This window comes from Delphinus delphis, chromosome 7, assembly GCF_949987515.2.
Source record: "Delphinus delphis chromosome 7, mDelDel1.2, whole genome shotgun sequence".
NCBI lineage: Eukaryota > Metazoa > Chordata > Mammalia > Artiodactyla > Delphinidae > Delphinus > Delphinus delphis.
In genome coordinates this window covers 15787448-15807365 of record NC_082689.1, presented here as the reverse complement: position 1 = coordinate 15807365, position 19918 = coordinate 15787448, and the positions used below count along the sequence as shown (strand labels likewise).

At 44.4% G+C, this 19918-nt stretch overlaps 1 protein-coding gene across 1 annotated transcript; it reads right to left on the bottom strand.

The window, feature by feature from the left end:
- Window positions 1-1408: 1408 nt before the first annotated feature.
- On the bottom strand, window positions 1409-3655 carry RNF228 (ring finger protein 228). Its single transcript, XM_060015511.1, has one exon. The coding sequence runs from the start codon at window positions 3638-3640 to the stop codon at window positions 2642-2644; it is 999 nt and encodes a 332-aa protein (XP_059871494.1). The 5' UTR covers window positions 3641-3655; the 3' UTR covers window positions 1409-2641.
- Between the last annotated feature and the right edge of the window lie 16263 nt (window positions 3656-19918).

The window sequence follows — 19918 nt, the reverse complement described above, 5'->3', positions numbered from 1 at the left end:
GCCAAGAAAAAAATAATCTCTCTATGGTCAGGTACTGAGCTATTAATTATATATATTTGATTTTAAACTATTCAAATTTCTCATTACAAGAGATTTACATCTGCAACCTATGAAAGAAGCAAAATGTGGCTTGTGTCGTGACTCAGGCAATTCAAAGATCTCTTTCTCATTTATGAGGAATAATTCAGTTTATGTCATTGTTGTACCTTCCTCTGTGGAACATAAATAAACTCTATAAGAAGCTGGTCCCCAGGTAACTTCAGACAAACTTCTAGGTTGCCAATTTAAGGGAATGAAATAGCAAACACATGTGTGTGCCCACAGGTACACATGGTTACATCCACAAAGCCAAGTTCTGTTACTAGCATGTACATTCTAGTAACTACACATATATATGTGTAACTGCACTTGTACAACTAAACAGTTGTGAATACTAGCAGAATCTCGGCACTGGAGGTAAACAAAGGATACAAGGTTAAAATGAATACAGAAATAAAAATAACACAAGTTATTTGTTGGAGGTAAAAGTAAATTAAAACCAATCTCTGAAGTGTGAGTCTTAGTATTAGGAAACTGAAAACATTTTGCAGAAACTGAGAACAAAATCTGACAACAGAGTTTAGTTTTAGGGGAACGTTATAGTAGTGGATTGGGTAAGTCTTTAAAATACAACAGATCTCACCTGGCCTTCAGGAGTTCCGTTAAACCCTAGAAGTAATTCCATGAAATGCCTTTGCAGTGTACTCCCACATGTGAGTTATTGCTCTCTCAGCCCTATTCAAAATGTGAAATTTTTGATAGAATTTGGATGAGGTTGTGTATTTCAGGAAAAGAAGCACCACCAAAATAACTCAGAGCAATTTCCCCATGAAATAAGTTTCATGAAAACAGATTTTTTCTATAAATGCTTCTTGTTTTTATTGACAGTGCAGACACACAACATACTATATTGCAATTCCTAAATTGCAGCCATACCACTTATCAGCGGCCCATAAATTACTTCACTCTATGATAGATACAAGTGCTCCATTCAAGTTTGGTTAATAGTGTCAAGATATCATGCAGACAGCTTGCATAAATACATGAGGAATAACAGCATACCCTCAGTAGCTTCTGTGATTTTTAGGCATGAAAACTTTGTCTTATTCCAAATTTCAGAAGATGGAATAAAGAATGTTTTCATATAAAATACATTTGGAACAATTCAGGGTTTTTTTCTTTCTAAAACATCTAATCCACCTGCAACATACACTCTCAATTCGTCTTTTTAGTTACAAAATCGGATAGGTACGTGTTCTTTTTCATCTAATGTGATCAGATGTGAACATTTCAGTGATTTCTAATAATATCAAACAGCTGAATTCAAAATATTTTTCTGATAAGTATAATATATATTTGTAATCAAAGGATGAAAGACCTGTCAGTTGATTTGTCAGTTTCGTTTTTTGAGCAGTATTTTCTATTTGATCAGATAATTGAAAGTCAGTTGTTTTACAGTATAAAATCTTGAATCAATTACCAACACGCCTTTACTGCCGCCCCTACTTTTGAAATGTATTTGGACTAGAGGTACGGGAGAAATATTACTGCTTATCAAACAACTTTTCCATAAATCTTAATGCACAAAATTTCCAGATTTATATATTCTAAAATAAATTATTTTAAAAATGAAATTAAGAAAAAAGGCAGGGGAAGCCTACAGTTTCTATTCCGCGTGAATAGCTTTCAATATCTTCCAGGTGGGGGCAACAGTAAGTCAGCTTTGAGAAGCGAAGAGAGAACGGGCTCGTTAAGCTCCCTGAGCCCAGTTACAGAAGATGAAATGACTTCCTGGTAGCAACACCGTGAATAAAACAATCACAAGTTTCCAGGAGATGTAACTTCTGGACTCTGTCGGGCCGCTAGCAGACGGATCCACCGCCCTGTGCGCGCCACCCTTGCTGTGCTCCGAAGACTCCAGCGGCAGATGTGAGCGCGCACGCGCGCTGAGCACCTGCCCAATCGCTCACTTATGCGGACTGTTGGTCGGTGCAGCCTCCCAACTCAGGCCAGCGCCGTGCCCCCGGGGGTTGAACGTCACTCTCAGCGCTCCGGCTCACTCACTCGCCATGGCCTCCAGGAAGCAGGGAAACCGTTCACGTTTACATCTCATTCATGCTTCCTCTGGACAATTTAGGTCCATTCACAACTGCTGCAGACGTGAGCTAGCACCTATACCCTTAAAGAAACTCTCAAGTCACAGCATCCAGAAAACCATCTTCCAGGCGGGGCAGCGGGCATCCCACTGCTCCTTCCTCGTCTTCTTGCAAATCCTCGGACCCCAGGGAGGGATGGCTGTGCACTCTGGCGAGGATGAGGGTGGTGCATGAAGCGGAAGTTGACCTTGCACAGTCCAGGGAGATGGGACTGCCACCAGCATCCCCGCCTCCTCGGTTTCCTTCTCTGGCCCAGCGCGGAAGCGTGGACTTGAAAGGCCAGAGACGCGGAAAACCGAAGCTCTGCCGTGACCGGGCGGTGAGGGGGTGAGCGGCCGGGGGCCGCCCTCCGCAGAGGGCGGAGAAGCTCAAGAGCACCGGGCCAGAGGCCCCCTCCTCTCGGACCGCGGTGGAGGTATGGGAGGGAGGCCAGGCGTGTGGCCCCACTACGTGTCGCTTCTCCGCGCGCCGCCCGCCTCCGCCGCCGCCCGCGCCCTCGGGCCGCCGCCGCCGCCCCCAGCCGAGCCCGTGGCCGCGCCCTCGGGCCGGTACTTGAGCCAGCAGATAACCCAAGTGACGACGACCGAGAAGAGCGCCAGGATGCTGGCCACCGACAGGCAGATGGGCCCCACGGGCGAAGGCAAGGGCAAACCGGCTGCCGGGGCCGCATCAGGGGACGTCCCGCCCCCCGGGGGGGGCCCGCCGCCGCCGTAGTGGTTGACGAAGATGAGGCCGGTGAAGAGCAGCACCACCATGGAGAGGAAGGAGAAGACGACGCACACGCAGCCCGCGGTGAGCGCGGCGCGCTTGCAGTTCTGGCAGCTCTCGTAAGAGCCCGGGGCGCGCAGGCCGGCGCTGGAGCTTGGTCCTCGGGCCGCGTCCCCGGCGGCCGGCGGCCGCGGCGGGGCCGGGGCGGGCGACTGGGCCGCGGCGGGCGCTGGGTGGCGTGCGGGCAGCGGCAGGAGGCGGTCCTGGGGCAGCGGGTCGTGCGCGGCGCGTAGGGCCAGCGGGAAGGCCTCGGCGAGCTTGGTGTTATTGGGAAGGCCGTACACGCGGCTGTCGGGCAGCGGCGTGCGGTGGCGGCACACGGGGCAAGCGATGGCGCTGGGCGGCCCGTGCCAGGGCGGCGGGCGCAGCGGGCGCTCGGGCGCGGCGGCGGCGGCGGCGGCGCGGAGCTGCAGCCGGCTCAGGCACTCCTGGCAGAAGGTGTGCAGGCACGCCAGCAGCTTGGGCGCGCGCCGGTCTGCGTCGAAGTAGTTGTAGCAGATTTTGCACTCGTAGTCCTCAAGCGGAGGGAGGCCGGGGACCGTCACCGATGCGCTCCTGGCTCCCACGTCCTGGCCGTCCCGGGCTCCCGCCGCGGCGTCCCGGGCCACTGTCGAGCTCCGGGGGCTGCTGGTTGGGCTCCGCTCGCCGCCGCCGCTGTGGCTCGCCGGCGCTGCCATGGCATGACCCGCCCCTCATCGGGGGTAAGGAGAGGCGCCTTCCTCCCCCTGCGCCGCCGTCTCGGCTCCTGGCACGGAGGAGGCGCTTCTGCCTCCCCCCTCTGGCCGCTGTTGCCTGGCGGGGGAGGCACCGCTGGCTGGGCCGGGCGGGGGCGCAGCGGCCACCGCCTTCCCCCCACTCCCCTAAGGAGGAGCGGGCGTCGTGGTCCCTCCCAGTCCCCGGGAGCCTCTCTGCCGTCCCCCTTGGGCCTCTCAACGCGACTTCCCAGGCCGCTTTGGATGTCGGTTTTTGTTGGACTTGGAATTGGGAGTTGAAGGAGGGTGGGTTGTGCGATGCGGGAACGGAATTTGGGGTGCGGCTGCTTTAAGGAGTCGGTGCCCGTGCAACACCCCACCCCATACACACGTTCAGGGTCGTGGTAGGAAACCTGGTCCTGCTTTTTACTTCTCCTTCTCCCTCCCCCCCCCCCCCGCCCCGTATCCTTGTTATTCCGTGTTTATCCTCCTTGGTCTGGGGCTGAGTCCCTGGCAAAGCCTTCTCTCCCCCCACCCGCAGGAGCTCACCGGTGATGTAATGCGGGACCCGCGCAGGGAGGGGAAGCAGCAGCCTCAGCGGTGGCGGCAGCGGCGGTTCTTGTCCTTTGTGAAAATCGTGATGTCATTTCTCCGGCCAAGGGCTAAAGCCAGTCACCACCAAACCATTTACACTTTCCGCTTTTATTAGCAAAGCCCAGGCAGCCCTGCCTCGTTCTTCTCGGGGTGGAAGCCGACGGATGGCATTTTCCTTTCACCATCTAGAGGAAATTTTCGAGCTGAACAGTGTGTTTGCCCCCACCTCCCGAAATATTGCTTCCTGAGCCTTAAGGAGGCATGAAAACGCAAACTCATAGCCAGATCTTGCTGATTTCCCGACGCTGACTGTACGGGATGGTGGTAGCTCTCAGTACTTCGTGGGTGCGCATGCGGTTCCAGAGCCAGGGAGGGGAAATGTTATTGTCAAAGCGGTTCACAGAATTTCAGTCCAGCTTACATCTAGTCCCTGGCATCACTCACCCCCTTGGTCCACTTAAACTTTTAATACACAAATGTAGAGAGCTGGAAGCTCCATGAGGAACATGAGACAGATCTTCTTGATTTTATTAAAACCAAGAGAAGCCGTGTGAGCAGCTTAGCAAGAAGTAGCACTTCTTGAAGGAACACTAGTAGGGTGCAGGAGTGGTGTGTTTGGGGACTATCTGAGAGGTGATGTTTAGATATTCCTAGTAAGAAAGTTCTGTTCCCCTGTTTCTCCAGGTTGGTCCTCACCCTAGGAAGAGATGAGCCTCCCCAGCCCCAAAAAGGAAGAGAAAGAGGACGGCTTTCTGGGTCCCCATGAGATGGGAATGTTCCCACTTTCTATCTGGATTCTCTGCAGAAGACAGCAAGATAACCCAGGGGATATTGGTGGAAAGGGTGAGTGAATGGGAATCAAGCTGAAGGAAGAGAAAGAAGGAAAGAAAGATACCAGTAAACCACCAATGTACAGACCAGAGGAGGAATTGTCATAAATAACTATTAGGTTTCTATGACATTTGAAAATACATATACTTTTTACTGTATGTGAACAGTGAATGTGATTGATGTCTTAAGTTTGAGGGACCTTAGGTGAAGCTCATTAAAAACCACGAGCTTTCCATTTCCTTGTTTCACATTTTATAAATGTGGTTTAGGGTAGTATATCATTTTGTGCGGAGACTGTGATGAGCAGAGGGCAGGGTGATGGGACATCAGAAGAAGGCCCTAGTCTGGCCTTGGAGTATTACAAAGTTTCACAAACCAAACTAACCTGGAGGGAGTTAAGTTCCTTTCCTTCTCTTCCTGTCCTCCCTTCTCTTTCCCTCCTTTAGCTGTTTGATTGTGAAGAGCCTGGAACTGCATTTTAGGCAAAATTTGAAACTGGTTCTTCTACTTTAAGTCCTGAGTAACTCTGTGCTGAGAAGAGAGATACTACTGATATAGGAAAAAATTTTAAGCAGGGCATGGAGAGGAGAGAAGTTCAGAGACAGGAAGGGCTGGTGTGCATTTATGTCCCACCCACCCAGTTCCTAGGACATGTGCAACCTCTATGCCAAAGAGGACTGAAAGTGTTCTGAAGGTCTCAAGGTCTGCGTACTTGCATGTGGTGTGCGTTTGGGCAAAACATTTAAGATTTTGAAATTTCACTCTAGTATGCATTCTCACCGTTGAATGGAGGAATTGAGAGATGGAACACCGGGCCACACCAGGGTTTCTCAGAACCTCAGCCCTGTTGGCCTTCTGAGCTGGAGAATTCTTTGCTGGAGGTGCTGTCATGTGCATTGTCAGGTGTTCTGCGGCATCCCTTGCCTCCACGAACTTGACGTTAGTAGCAGCCCTCCCTAGCGGTGACAGCCAAAAATGTCCCCTCGGGGCACAATCACCCCTGGTTGAGGATCTAGACCAAAGTCACTGGTTTGGCTAACGTGAAACCAACAGCAGAAACATCTCCCAACTCTTAACAGCACAAAGTGAGCGTTACCAGTCGAAGTAATTATTTAGTAGTTACGGGCATTTCTTCCATGGCTCACGGTCACTTAGATACCATGGACCCTTTGAGAGGTCCAGGTTTGGTTTCTGTTGATAATACAATACATTCTGTTGATGGGGTCTTAAACAATTACCAGAATTTGGTTAACAATGCTGGAATTTACTCTGTGTCTGGCTAGTACGTTAGCCAGCATCATTTTATATCCTAGGACCAGTCCCTCACTTTTAGGACTCACAAGGTGTCATGTGGAGTTTCCATCAGGGGAAGGAGGGGCCGTTCGTGAAGAGTGTGAGTTTGCGTGACGCAGGCCACAGGCATCGACCTTAACAGACTGTAAGGCCTGGTGCTCATAGTATTGTCCTTAACCGTGTGTAGTGAAGTTTGGTCATTCAAGTAGGAATTAGGTTTCTACTGTGGTGAAGGGTGTGTTGAAAGAGATCTTAAGTCAGTAACAAGGAACTCAATATTTACGTTAGGATTTGAATTGACTTTGCAAGAATCCTGCTCATGCCTTGAATAAGTTAGACACTCAATATTTGCTGAATCGTTTTCTTTTTGAGGACCTGAGTAAATGGCAGACAGCAGAGGTTTCAGGTAATCTCTTGTATACATTCCCTCCATCTACCATCTAAATAAAATGAATGTTTAAGTTTGGGGGACAGCTGTTTCACAAAGGACTTAGTGGGGAACAGATGTTCACAGAGAGGGGGGATTGACTGCTCTGAGTCTGAGTTCGAGATCTGCTCCTTACCCTCTCTGTAGCGTTGGATTGCTAGTTAGCTTCTCTGTACCTCAGTTTCCCAAACTGTAAAATGGGGATAAGAATAGTTACCTCGTAAGTCTGTTGTGAAGAGTGAACATGCCGTACATATAACACACACAGAAGAGTCCCCAGCCCCTGTTAACACTCATTACTGTTTATGTTAGGATTTTCTATTTCTGATCTCAATAATCCTCTCTAACGCCCTGTGAGAGAGGCCCAGAGGGTTCTTGTAACCAGCCCAAGGTGACACAGCGGATAGTGACAGAGTGGTCAAACTCTTCCATTATTTCAAAGATAGAGATACAGGTAGCATCTCCCCAGAAAGGCCGGGAGGAGGCCTGACCTATGAACCTCACCACACATTATTGATCTGTAATAAAGCTCTGTATAAAACATGAGGATAAAGTGAAATCTCATTGGTAATGTTGAAAGAATAGTTGTATAGACAGATAATGCCACTCAGAAGCAGGTAGTAAATGAGCTGACATTTTCAAATAGAAACTGGGTTGATTCAATCTGACATTTATTCAGGTCCTATTCTGGAAGGCATTATTGCTGTGTGATAAGGTAACCTGGCCTCCAGAAACCAAGAATTTAGTAGAGGATATTAATCATGTGTGCAAAACTGGGAGGCAGAAGGAAGCAAGTCTGTAGTCCAGGGATAAGGCTCTGGTGGGAATAAAGAAGAGAGAGAAGTTATTTCTGCCATGGAATGTGGGAAGTTTGCACAGATTCACAGACAGTGTATTGGGGATTTAGGAAGATGATGAGAAAAAGACATTCAAGGCAGCAGCAGGGAAAGCAGGTGTGTGGAGGACGTGGTAAGTAGCCTGCTTCAGCAGTGACTTGCCGTCCAGGAAAGCTCAGAACCATGGTAGCAGGGCTGGGCTTAATTCTGTAGACAACTGGACGCTCCACGTCAGGGCCGTGGCAGGAGGGCCTGTGGGAGTGCTGGGTTGGCTGGGATTGGAATTGTCTTCATCAAGAGAAAGCATGGCAATTAAGAGGTTACTTTAGGAGCTGGATCTCACTACTATATACTGAAAAGATAAAACTTTTTAAAGAATTAATGCAATAGAACTACCATATGACTCAGGAATTCCACTCCTGGGTATATATCCAAAAAAACAAAAACACTATTTCAAAAAGGTACTTGTACCCCAATGTTCATAGCAGCATTATTCATAATTGTCAAGCTATGGGAGCAACCTAAGTTCATCAACAGGTGAATGGAGAAAGGAGCTGTGAGATATATATATATATATATATATATATATATGTATATATGTGATGGAATACTACTCAGCCATAAAAAAGGATGAAATTTTGCCATTTGCAACAACATGGATGGACTTCGAGGGTACTATTCTAAGTGAAATAAGTCAGAAAAAGACAAATACTGTATGATATCACTTATACTATGTGGAGTCTAAAAAATACAACAAACAGGGCTTCTCAGGTGGCGCAGTGGTTAAGAGTCCGCCTGCCGATGCAGGGACATGGGTTCATGCCCCGGTCCGGGAAGATCCCACATGCCGTGGAGCGGCTGGGCCTGTGAGCCATGGCCGTTGAGCTGCACATCCGGAGCCTGTGCTCCACAAACGAGAGAGGCCACAACACTGAGAGGCCCGCATACCACACACACACACACAAAATACAAGAAACAAATGAATATAACAAAAAAGAAACAGACTCACAGTTATAGAAAACAAACTAGTGGTTAACAATGGGGCAAGGTAGGGGTAGGGAATTAAGAGGTATAAACTATTATGTATAAAATAAGCTATAAGAATATATTGTATAACATGGGGAATATAGCCACTATTTTACAATAAAACTGTAAATATTATAAAAGATGTGTAAACTTTAAAAATTGTGAATCACTATTGAACATCTGTAACTTATAATACTGTACATCAAATATACTTCAGTAAAATAAATAAAGAGCAAATGAAAAAAGAGTTAATGTGCGCTGTTTATGGCAATAAGTTCTGGCTCATCATGTAGAGGCAGTGCGGTCTAATGGTTAGCAAGTACTCTGCTGCCACGCTGCCTGTGACACTAGCTGTGCAATACCTGGACAAGTTGCTTAACTTTTCTGGTGCCTCAGTTTTCTCCTCTGTGAAATGGGAGAGTAGTATCTACTTCATAGGGTTGTTGTGGAGTTAAAATGAGTTGATAGATGTTAAGCTTCAAACAGTTCTTAGTGCATGGTAAGTACCATAAAAATGTTAAAAAAGAAGCTACCCAAACAGGCCTAAATTGCAGTGACTCAAAAGATGCTTATTCTACGGAGGTTATTATTTCTTTACTGGTAAATAAAAATAATTCAGAACACAACCTATCCTGACCAGATGATCAAAGTTAACATCAACAGTGATAACTCCATAACTCCAGTTGATCACACATACCCTTGATATGATGTGTTGAGAATGACACTTTCTGTGATATTCCTCTCAAAAACCCATAGCCATCTAACCATGGGATAAAACACAAGGCAAATCCCAATAGAAGGACATTCTACAAAATAGCTAACAAGTACGCCTCAAAACTGTCAACATCATCAAAGAGGGGAAGTCTGAGAAACTGTCACAGCCTAAGTAGATAGGATGACTAAATGTGTTATGACATCCCGGAGGGGAGACTGGAACCAAAAAGAGACATTAGGTAAAGACTGAGGAAATCTGAATAAGGCATGGACTTGAGTGAATAATCATGTATCCATGTTGGTTCATAAGCTACGATAAATGAGGCATATTAATGAAATATGTTATTAATAGGCAGAATAGGGTGGAGGAGATGGGAATTCTCTGTGCTATCTTTGCAATTTTTCTGTAAATCTAAAACTCTTCTAGAATTAAAGTTTTTTTTTTTTTTTTAACATGGTCAGTTTATGGGGATTTGCAATCATAAGCCACTAAAATTCCCTGGATTAAGACGTATCTGGTCTGGGCTTCCCTGGTGGCTCAGTGGTTAAGAATCCCCCTGCCAGTGCAGGGGACACGGGTTCGAGCCCTGGTCCGGGAAGATCCCACATGCCGCGGAGCAACTAAGCCAGTGCACCACAACTACTGAGTCTGTGCTCTAGAGCCCGTGAGCCACAGCTACTGAAGCCTGCGCACCTAGAGCCCATGCTCTGCAACAAGAGAAGCCACCGCAATGAGAAGCCTGCGCACCGCAACGAAGAGCAGCCCCGCCTCGAGGCAACTAGAGAAAGCCTGCACGCAGCACCGAAGACCCAGTGCAGCCAAACATAAATAAATAAATAAATAAAATTTTAAAAAAAGACATGTCTGCTCACTATACATTTGTATCACTTCAAGTAAAATCACTTCAAGTAAAATCCATTAAGCAAAGCTGAAAAAACCTTCCAAAGACATCTCATTTAGTAGTTATTGCATTAGGATATTGCATTAATACTTATTACAATGTGCAGATCATGGTGATTTTTAAATGTGTACAGAAACAGTGCAACTACTTTAAAGAAAATTCAGAAAAGAGAATTTTTAAATCTCCTATAACCCAACACTTGGGCATAGCTATTACCATCACTGAATTTATTCTTATTAGCAAATGTTTTTACATAGTTGTAATAATAATGCATGTACTTGCTTCACTTTAATTTGATTTATTCATTCAAATTACTATTTATGGTGTCTGCTCTGTGCCAGACTGTTTTTGAGGTTGGTGATCTTAAACAGACAATGACAAAACAAAATGCTTGTCCTCATGAAGCTTATATTCAAGTGTATGTGTATGTGAGTGATATAAAAAAATTAATGAATATATAATATGATAATAAGTCTAAAGTCCTACGAAGAAAAATATAGTAGGATAGGAAGACAGGGAGTATTGGGGTGTGAACGGATGGTTTGCTTTTTTAAATAAGGTGGCCAGGAAGGCCCATCTAATAAAGTAACATGTGAGCAAAGACCTTAAGGAAGTGAGGGACAGAGCCATGTGGCTCTTCAAGGGAAGAATGCCCTAAGCAAAGTGAACAACCTGTGCAAAGGTCCTGAGGTGGGAGCATAGTTGATGTGTTCCAGGAACAGCAAGGAAGCCAATGGCAGAAGCAGAGTGAGCTAGGGGAAACGACAGGAGATGGGGCCACAGAGGGAGTCAGGGCAGGGAGGATCATATAGGGACTTGAAGATCATTTTAATGGTTTTTAAAATTTTTAATTAGAGTAAAATGAGAAGCCATTGAAGGGTTTAGAGCAGAGAGGTACATAATCGATTTAGGTCTGAAAAGAATCACTGTTAGTGCTGTGTGAAGAATAGCTTAGAGGGGACAAGTTTAGAAGCAGGAAACCTGGGTAGGTGGCTCCAGTTAACAAACCACAGAGAGAAAGGTGCTTGGATTGGGTGAGACCGGTTGGATTTTGTGTTTTCTTCCCTTGCATATCCCTTCACTGGATGTGAAGTTGAGGCTGACAGGATTTGCTGGTGTGGGGAGAGAGGGTGAGGAAGCATGTTCCAAGGCTTTTGTCCTGAATCCAAAAACCCCAAGCTTATATTTTTTACTCAGTAACAATCATTAATTTAACAAATATAAGCATTTTCCCATAATTATAATAATTTTTGGTAACCATGACACTTTTCATTTTCTTGCTCTAATATCACATCAGGGATGCTTCTTCTGACCATCTGATCTAAAAAATTTCAGTCTCCTCCCCACCTGATGTCCCACTTATGCTTAATTGGTGGGGTGAGTGCAAATTGAAAATGTGGGAAACTTGTTTAAAGCTTATTAAGAATTTTAAGAAGGTTGCCAGCAGAGCATTAAAACAAGAGGGAGGCCCTGATAAGAACAGGGCCCTGTCGCAAGCCCATGAAGCCAGCCCTGCATGTGCATGCCATGTACTAAATTCATCGATTTATTTACTGTGTATCCCTCCTCATATTCATGTAAGCCTATGGAGGTAGGGAGTTTTGTGTTTTCTTCCCTTGCATATCTCCAACACCTAGAATAGTACCCAGCCTATAGTAGACACTCAATAAATATTTTTGGATAAAGAAATGATTTTTAACGGCTGATTAACTTTTTATCCAACGACTCTACCATAATTTCCTTAAGCATTCTTCCATCAGTGGATGTTTGGGTAAAATATTTGGCTACTACAAATCACGTGGCAATTAAAATTTTCATCATATAGGGCATCCCTGGTGGCGCAGTGGTTGAGAGTCCGCCTGCCGATGCAGGGGACACGGGTTCGTGCCCCGGTGCGGGAAGATCCCACATGCCGCGGAGCGGCTGGGCTCGGGAGCCATGGCCACTGAGCCTGCGCCTCCGGAGCCTGTGCTCCGCAACGGGAGAGGCCACGGCAGTGAGAGGCCCGTGTACCGCAAAAAAAAAAAAAAAAATTTCATCATATAGCCTTTTCTATATTTTGGATTAATTCCACAAAGCCAGTTCTCAGAATTTTTGTAGGCCATTGTCCTCAAAAATATAATTTACAAAATACTATTAGCTGATGACTTCACATCATATTAAGCATTACTTAGCCTTTGACAATTTGCGTTTTTTATTTAAGAACACATTTTATCGCCCAGGAGAGTGCCTTTGGTCTATTAACTTTCATGTTTATGAATGAATAAATTTTTTAAAAAAGAAGAATTTTTTTCTCCTCAAGAATGTCATTGTAAGTATTGAAACCATTCCTCTACCTATTGCTTGTTTTAATTTTGTTTCAGTGAGATATCAGTTAAAAAAAGAATAATTAGGTCAATTTTATACTTCATATAATAAATTCATTGCATTTCCTCAAAGGTTTTCTTGTTTCACTGGACTTTTGATGTTTCAATACTTTGTGACGACTTTGTGTTTTGCTGCTTAAACTGTAGTTTATGCAAGAAAATACATGTCTGTTGCTCCTCCCAGGGACTATTAGAAGTTGCATTTTAAAATTTTCAGCTCTTTGTACGTGTAATTATTAGAGGTACCACCAGAAGAGAAAAGCCGGAGGCTCCAGTTGTTCATAATCCTGTGTATTTGTCATTACTTATGCGGACCTGTGAAGTGTTTAATGCCCCAGAGCTTATACCAGCTGGAAGATTGATTGGTACTACGGTTGGATTTTGTGTCAGCTGACAGTCACTAAGGCCGATCAAGTGTCTACATACCAGAGCTAAACAGAATCAAGTCTAAACAAGATGGGAGACAGGTGAGAAACTCACAAACTCTTGTGTCAACAATTTTTATATAAGAAATTTGAAAATGGCTTTTATGCTCTTAGATTTGCAGATCTTGCAGCAGTATTTTGCAATGCCTTTGTTTTTCTACTCCCATTTTATGATGAAGGTGCTAATACAGAACACAAAGGTCCAACTTGCTTACCCAGGACCATCTGGCAAATTTAGCTATTATCAAAAGCTGTGTTCCTTCTGAAGCTTCTAGGGGGAAATGTGTTTCCTTGCCTTTTCCAGCTTCTAGATGCTGCCTGCATTCCTTGGCTCGTGGCCACATCACTCTGAGATCACATCCCCTTCACTCTGACTCTGACCCTCCTGTCTCCCTTGTAAGGACACTAATCTCGGGATGAGGATGTGAACATCTTTAGGGGCCATTATTCTCTTGACCACAGCAGCTCTGCAGCCCCAGAAAGGCTGCTCGCAGTTGGTGACTGGCCCTTAGATTGCAGCTGTCCCAGGCCCCACTTAGCTGCCAAGACGGCTGAGAAGCTCAGTATCTTCCGGTCCTTTATGGTCCTCCAGTGGGCTGCAGTACACCAGTTCGGAAACTTTACCATAAAATGTAAAATAGGGGCTTCCCTGGTGGCGCAATGGTTGAGAGTCCGCCTGCCGATGCAGGGGACACGGGTTTGTGCCCTGGTCCGGGAGGATCCCACATGCCGCGGAGCGGCTGGGTCCGTGAGCCATGGCCACTGAGCCTGCGCGTCCGGAGCCTGTGTTCCACAACGGGAGAGGCCACAACAGTGAGAGGCCCGCGTAACGCAAAAAAAAAAAAAAAAAAAAAAAATTTAAAATAATGTAAAAGAAGATTTCTTGTCACAGGGACTGCCAGCACCTGTATTTATTTTCCTGACAATTTTCTCCTGCAGCAGCCCTCCACCACTGACTAATGGGGGTCGGTGTGTCCCAGCTCCCTCCCCGCTCTGGTGAGTTAATTCTGAGGCACGTGTTCTCTCTTTGCTCTCAGTGATGGCCGGATTGGCAGTGCACCCCTTAGTGGGTGTGTTTCCTTCCCTGCTTCCTGTTCCTACTCCCTTACTGGTGTTTCCTTGGGATCACCTCTTACCTCAGGGTCTGCTTCTGGGGGGACCCAAGTTAAGATGTGGGGATAAGCTCTGAAAGGGAGGGAGAGCAGAAAAAGAATGTTCAGACACATTTGCAAAAGCTTTTCTTGTTGAACCCCTCTTGAAGTGCAAACTGGAGGGGGAGGTAATAGGAACTCATAGATATACTTCAGGGGATTCCAGGGCATGAAGGTTTGTGTCTCATGTTCAGAATGTATCCTGGGGAGATTCCAAACCCTAAAGGCCCAGAGAAGGGAGTAACAACGGTGGTAGGGCAGATCGTGCAGAGAGACTCACACAGCTCATCGCACCACCCAGTTCCGTGTTTCGCCAGAGCGCTCCAGGAGAGCACGTGAAACTTGCAAAGCCCTGAGGGGAGAGCGGAAGTGTCCGAGAGAGTTCAGAGGCAGATCCTGGTTGGGAGGGGGAGGGGGCAGGTGGACCTGAGAGCGGAAGTCCCAGCATCACGGCATTAAGTGCAGCAGGGAGCAAGGAAGGATGACAGTCATCTGAGCAGGGGCCACGAAGGACCCACTTGCTCCTCCCCACCTCCTGCCTCTGCCTTCCTTGAACCCGGATTCCATTCAGGGTGAAAGGAAGCGGAAGAGGAAGAGAACCACGGTCCCGACGTGACTGAGCGGTTACCCCCATAAAAGGTGATTTTTAAAGTGCAAGAGAGGTGACTGAGTTGTTGGCAAAATTAAGTTTGTTCTTTTGCTGTTAATCAAGAAAAATGGGGAGGAGGATGCTTATAAATTGGTAGCATAAAATATTGCACCTACCATTAGAGAAGGTATTTCATTTCCCATTATTTGTTTTAATTGGTCCACCATTCATTCACATGGAGCCATGAATATAGCTCTAGGCAACAATAGGTTAATTGGATAATGTGGAGTAACATACACCTGTTAAACCAAAACCAATGTATTTTCCAGTCTTCACACGTGTGTGTGCAGGCGTGCTCATGTGCGTGCGTGCAAACGTTCCCCTGAGCCTCTGTGCTTTCATGGCTCTAAGGAAGTGGGAGGGTGAGTACCACCCTGGAAAAGAGATGGACTCATGAGGAGTGCAGGTAAAACTAGCCCTACCTGGGAAGGGTCTGAAGGGAGAAGGGGTACGGAAGAGTAGGGTATCACACAGGTGTGTTGTGTCCTGGCTTCCTCCGTTCCTTCACCGACCAATGAACTTGTGCAGGTGAGGTGGCGCTCCAGAACTTATTAGGCAATATGAAGGAATTATTGTTGATTTTATTTGTTATACTAATAGCAGTGGGGTTAGGGAAAATGTTCTTATCTGCTATAAATGTATCCTGAATTATTATAGGAAAAGAGCGTGATATATTGAATTTGCTTTAATATACTCAAGCAAACAGATAAATAAATACATTCGAAAGTGGGGGAGAGAAGAAATAAGTTTGTCACATATATGAAAATTGTTGAAGCTCAGTGATAGGAACTCAGCTGTTTGTTATGCTGCTTTCCTTTGTGATCTTTGAAAACGTTCATTTCAGTTGTTAATCTAGAGACAGACTCCATATTGGCATCATTCTTATAAAAATAGCACGAATACTGCTTATATTTTTGAAGGTCTCATTAAGCACTTTAGTTTTGAGGGATTGGATAAAATGATCTTGAATGCAGCTCTTTTATTCATTATTTTTTCTTTACTCTTTTCTTCTTCTCAGACTTCTTTTAAAAATCAAGGAACAGCTAAGTGGGGGGGGGGTGCAGGAGCCCAGGGGGTTCCTTCGGAAACAGGGAGGAAAAGGCTTTCAGTTTGAGTCCTAGGAGTCCTTCTCTCCTGTCTTTCTTTCCAGGCGCTGCTCAGAAGTCAGAGCCCAGAGCCCTATCCTTCTCATTCCAGACATCTGTGAGTCATTGCCTCAAAACCCAGAATGAGTGGATCAAGGGAGATGAAGAGCAGAGGTAGGAGATTATCAATTAATGCTCTATGAGCAAAATGGGAAAACAGGAGCGTCCTTTGCAGTGGATTTAAAGATCTGCTTCTCCTCCATACATGGTCTGTGAAGCTTTTTGTGACTCAGATCTTTTCAAAGAGATGCAGGTCTTGGAGATGGGGCCTCTCGTCACCTGGGGAAGTCGATGAGGCTAAAATTGCCCCCAGTGGAAGCCATTCAAGAGATTGTGCCTTCCAAGCAACCTGCTGCAGGCTCACTTCTAAAACAACTTCTTCCCCCTCCTATCATTTGGCGACCTTTGTATGACAAAGGCAAGGTAAACTGGACTCCTTTTCTCCAAAATGTCTTTGCAGCCTGGGACCCTTTTAATCAAGTCTGTACGGTTGATAGAGTAAAAAAATTTTCTCCTCTGACAAGTCTGCCCTTTGATTAGATGTTATAAAAAATACCTAGGTAGAAAATGTGTTAAATAAAAGCTCTTTCATTTTGAGCTATGAATCTTCTCTTTGAAGAACAAAAGTAAGGTACAGTATTTTTAATAAAAAGAAAAGCAGCTTCTTGGATACCACAAATAGGAGTAAATGAAACTGCAATCATGTTGCATTTCTTACTATGGTTTGTTCTGACGCTTCTAACACAGCAATGAATCCCCAAACTCTAAAGACTGCCTGAACGTTGTGAAATATTAAGGGCATTTGAGTTCCCAACCTAACAGCAGGACTGTCTTAACCTCTAGGGAGAATAAAGGCCAAAGATGGTATAAGTCTATACACACGATAACCACCCCTTTGACTGAAAGAAGAGGTATTACAGGTGCCCATGGACTGTGGGGCGTGAGGAGATGGCCCAGCCCCTGAAACTCTTTTGATACTTAGCAAAGATCTTTGTAATGAAAGGCTTCCCAGACCTATATGGGCCAAGCAAGTCCTTGATGTGTTTAATCACCAATTGCGAAATTTGAAAGGAATTTCAAATAAGAACATTTCAGACCCATCGTGAAATTCTCACTCTTTAGCTCTCTGGTTTTATAATCTCTTAAGTATTCTGGCTCCAAGGGGAATTTTTTAAAAGAACTACATTTGATCAGAACAAAGGTGAACAGAAGTAGTACTAGAAGGTCTAGATGTAAATGACTTCAACTCATCTTTGAGTAGCTCCAGGACATTCACTGTTTTTATTTATGATAAAAAATACATAATATAAAATTTAGCATCTTAACCATTTTTAAGCGTATAGTTCAGTAGTTTTAAGTATTGTTGTGAAACAGATCTCCAGAACTTTTTCATCTTACAAAACTGAAACTCTATACCCATAACCAACTCCTCTTCCCCACCCCCCTGCCCCTGGTAACCACGATTTTACTTTTTTTTTGAAGTATAGTTGACATACAAAATTATATGTTACAGGTGCACAATATAGTGATTCACAATTTTTAAAGGTATACTCCATTAATAGTTATTATGAAACATTGGCTATATTCCCCATGTACAATATATCCTTATAGTTTATTTTGTACATTGTACCTCTTAATCCTCTACCCCTATAGCTCCTCGCCCCCTTTCATCTCCCCACTGGTAACCACTAGTTTGTTCTCTGTATCTGCAAGTCTATTCCTTTTTTAGTATTCATTAGTTTGTTGTATTTTTTAGATTCCACATAGTATAAGTGATATCATACAGTATTTGTCTTTCTCTGTCTGACTTATTTCACTTAGAATAATACCCTCCAAGTCCATCCATGTTGTTCCAAATAGCAAATTTTTGTCCTTTTTATGGCTGAGTAGTAGTCCATTGTGTATATATACAATACTTTCTTTATCCGTTCATCTGTTGATGAACACTTACGTTGTTTCCATATCTTGGCAATTGTAAATAATGCTGCTATGGACATTGGGGTGCATGTATCTTTTTGAATTAGTGGTTTTTTTTTGTGGGGGGGATACATACCCAGGAGTGGAAAACTGAGTCATATGGTAGTTCTATTTTTAGTTTTTTGAGAAACCTTCACACTGTTTTCCACATTAACTGCACCAGTTTACATTCTCACCAACAGTGCACAAGGGTTCCCTTTTCTCCACATGCCAGCGTTTCTTATTTGTCTTCTTGTTGATGATATCCATTCTGACAGGTGTGAGGTGATTTCTCTTTGTGGTTTTGATTTGCATTTCCCTGATGATTAGCAATGCTGAGCATCTTTTCATGTGCCTGTTGACGTCTGCATGTCCTCTTTGGAGAAATGTCTACTCAGGTCTTCTGCCCATTTTTAATTGGGTTTTTTTTTTTTATGTTGAGTTGTATGAGCTGTTTACATATTTTGGATATTAAGCCCTTGTTGGTCATATCATTTGCAAATATTTTCTCCCATTCAATAGGTTGCCTTTTTGTTTCATCAGTGGTTTCCTTTGCTGTGCAAAAGCTTTTTTTTTTTTTTTTTTGCGGTACGCGGGCCTCTCACTGTTGTGGCCTCTCCCGTTGTGGAGCACAGGCTCTGGACGCGCAGGCTCAGCGGCCATGGGTCACGGGCCTAGCTGCTCCGCAGCATGCGGGACCTTCCCAGACCGGGGCACGAACCCATGTCCCCTGCATCAACAGGCAGACTCTCAACCACTGTGCCACCAGGGAAGCCCTGTGCAAAAGCTTTTAAATTTAATTAGATCCCATTTGTTTCCTTTCACTTTTATTTTCACTGCTTTAGGAGACAAATCCAAAAGAATATTGCTACAATTTATATCAAAGAGTATTCTGCCTATGTTTTCTTCTAGGAGTTTTATGGTTTCCAGTCTTTCATTTAGGTCTTTAATCCATTTTGAGTTTATTTTTGTATTTGGTGTTAGAGAATGTTCTAATTTCATTCTTTTACATACAGCTATCTGGGTTTTTTTTTTTTTTCAGCACCACTTATTGAAGAGACTGTCTTTTCTCCATTGTATATTCTTGCCTCCTTTGTTATAGATTAATTGACCATAAGTGCATGGGTTATTTGTGGGCTCTCTCTTTTGTTCCATTAATCTATGTGTCTGTTTGTGTGCCAGTACCATACTGTTTTGATGACTGTAGTTTGTAGTATAGTCCAAAGTCAGGGAGCGTGATTCCTCCAGCTCTCTTCTTCTTTCTCAAGGTTGTTTTGGCTATTTGGGGTCTTTTGTGTTTCCATACAAATTTTAAGATGATTTGTTCTAGTTCTATGAAATACTCCATTTGTATTTTGATAGGGATTGCACTAAATCTGTAGATTGCCTTGGGTAGTATGGCCATTTTAACAATAATAATTTTTCCAACCCAAGAACATGGTATATCTTTCCAGCTGTTTGTGTCATCTTCAATTTCTTTAATCAGTGTCTTATGGTTTTTCAAATACAGGTCTTTTACCTCATTAGGTAGGTTTATTCCTAGGTATCTTATTATTTTTGATGTGATAGTAAATGGAATTGTGTCCTTAATTTCTCTTTTGATAGTTCATTTTTAGTGTATAGAAATACAGCCAATTTCTGTATATTAATTTTGTGTCCTGCAACTTTACTGATTTCATTGATGAGCTCTAGTAGTTTTCTGGTGGTGTCTTTAGGATTTTCTATGTGTAGTAAGTATCATGTCATCTGCAAACAGTGACAGTTTTACTTCTTCTTTTCCAATTTGGATTCCTTTTGTTTCTTTTTCTTCTCTGATGGTTGTGGCTAGGACTTCCAGCACTATGTTGAATAAAAGTGGTGAGAGTGGGTGTCATTGTCTTGTTCCTGATCTTAGAGGATATGCTTTCAGCTTTTCACCATTGAGTATGATGTTAGCTGTGGGCTTGTT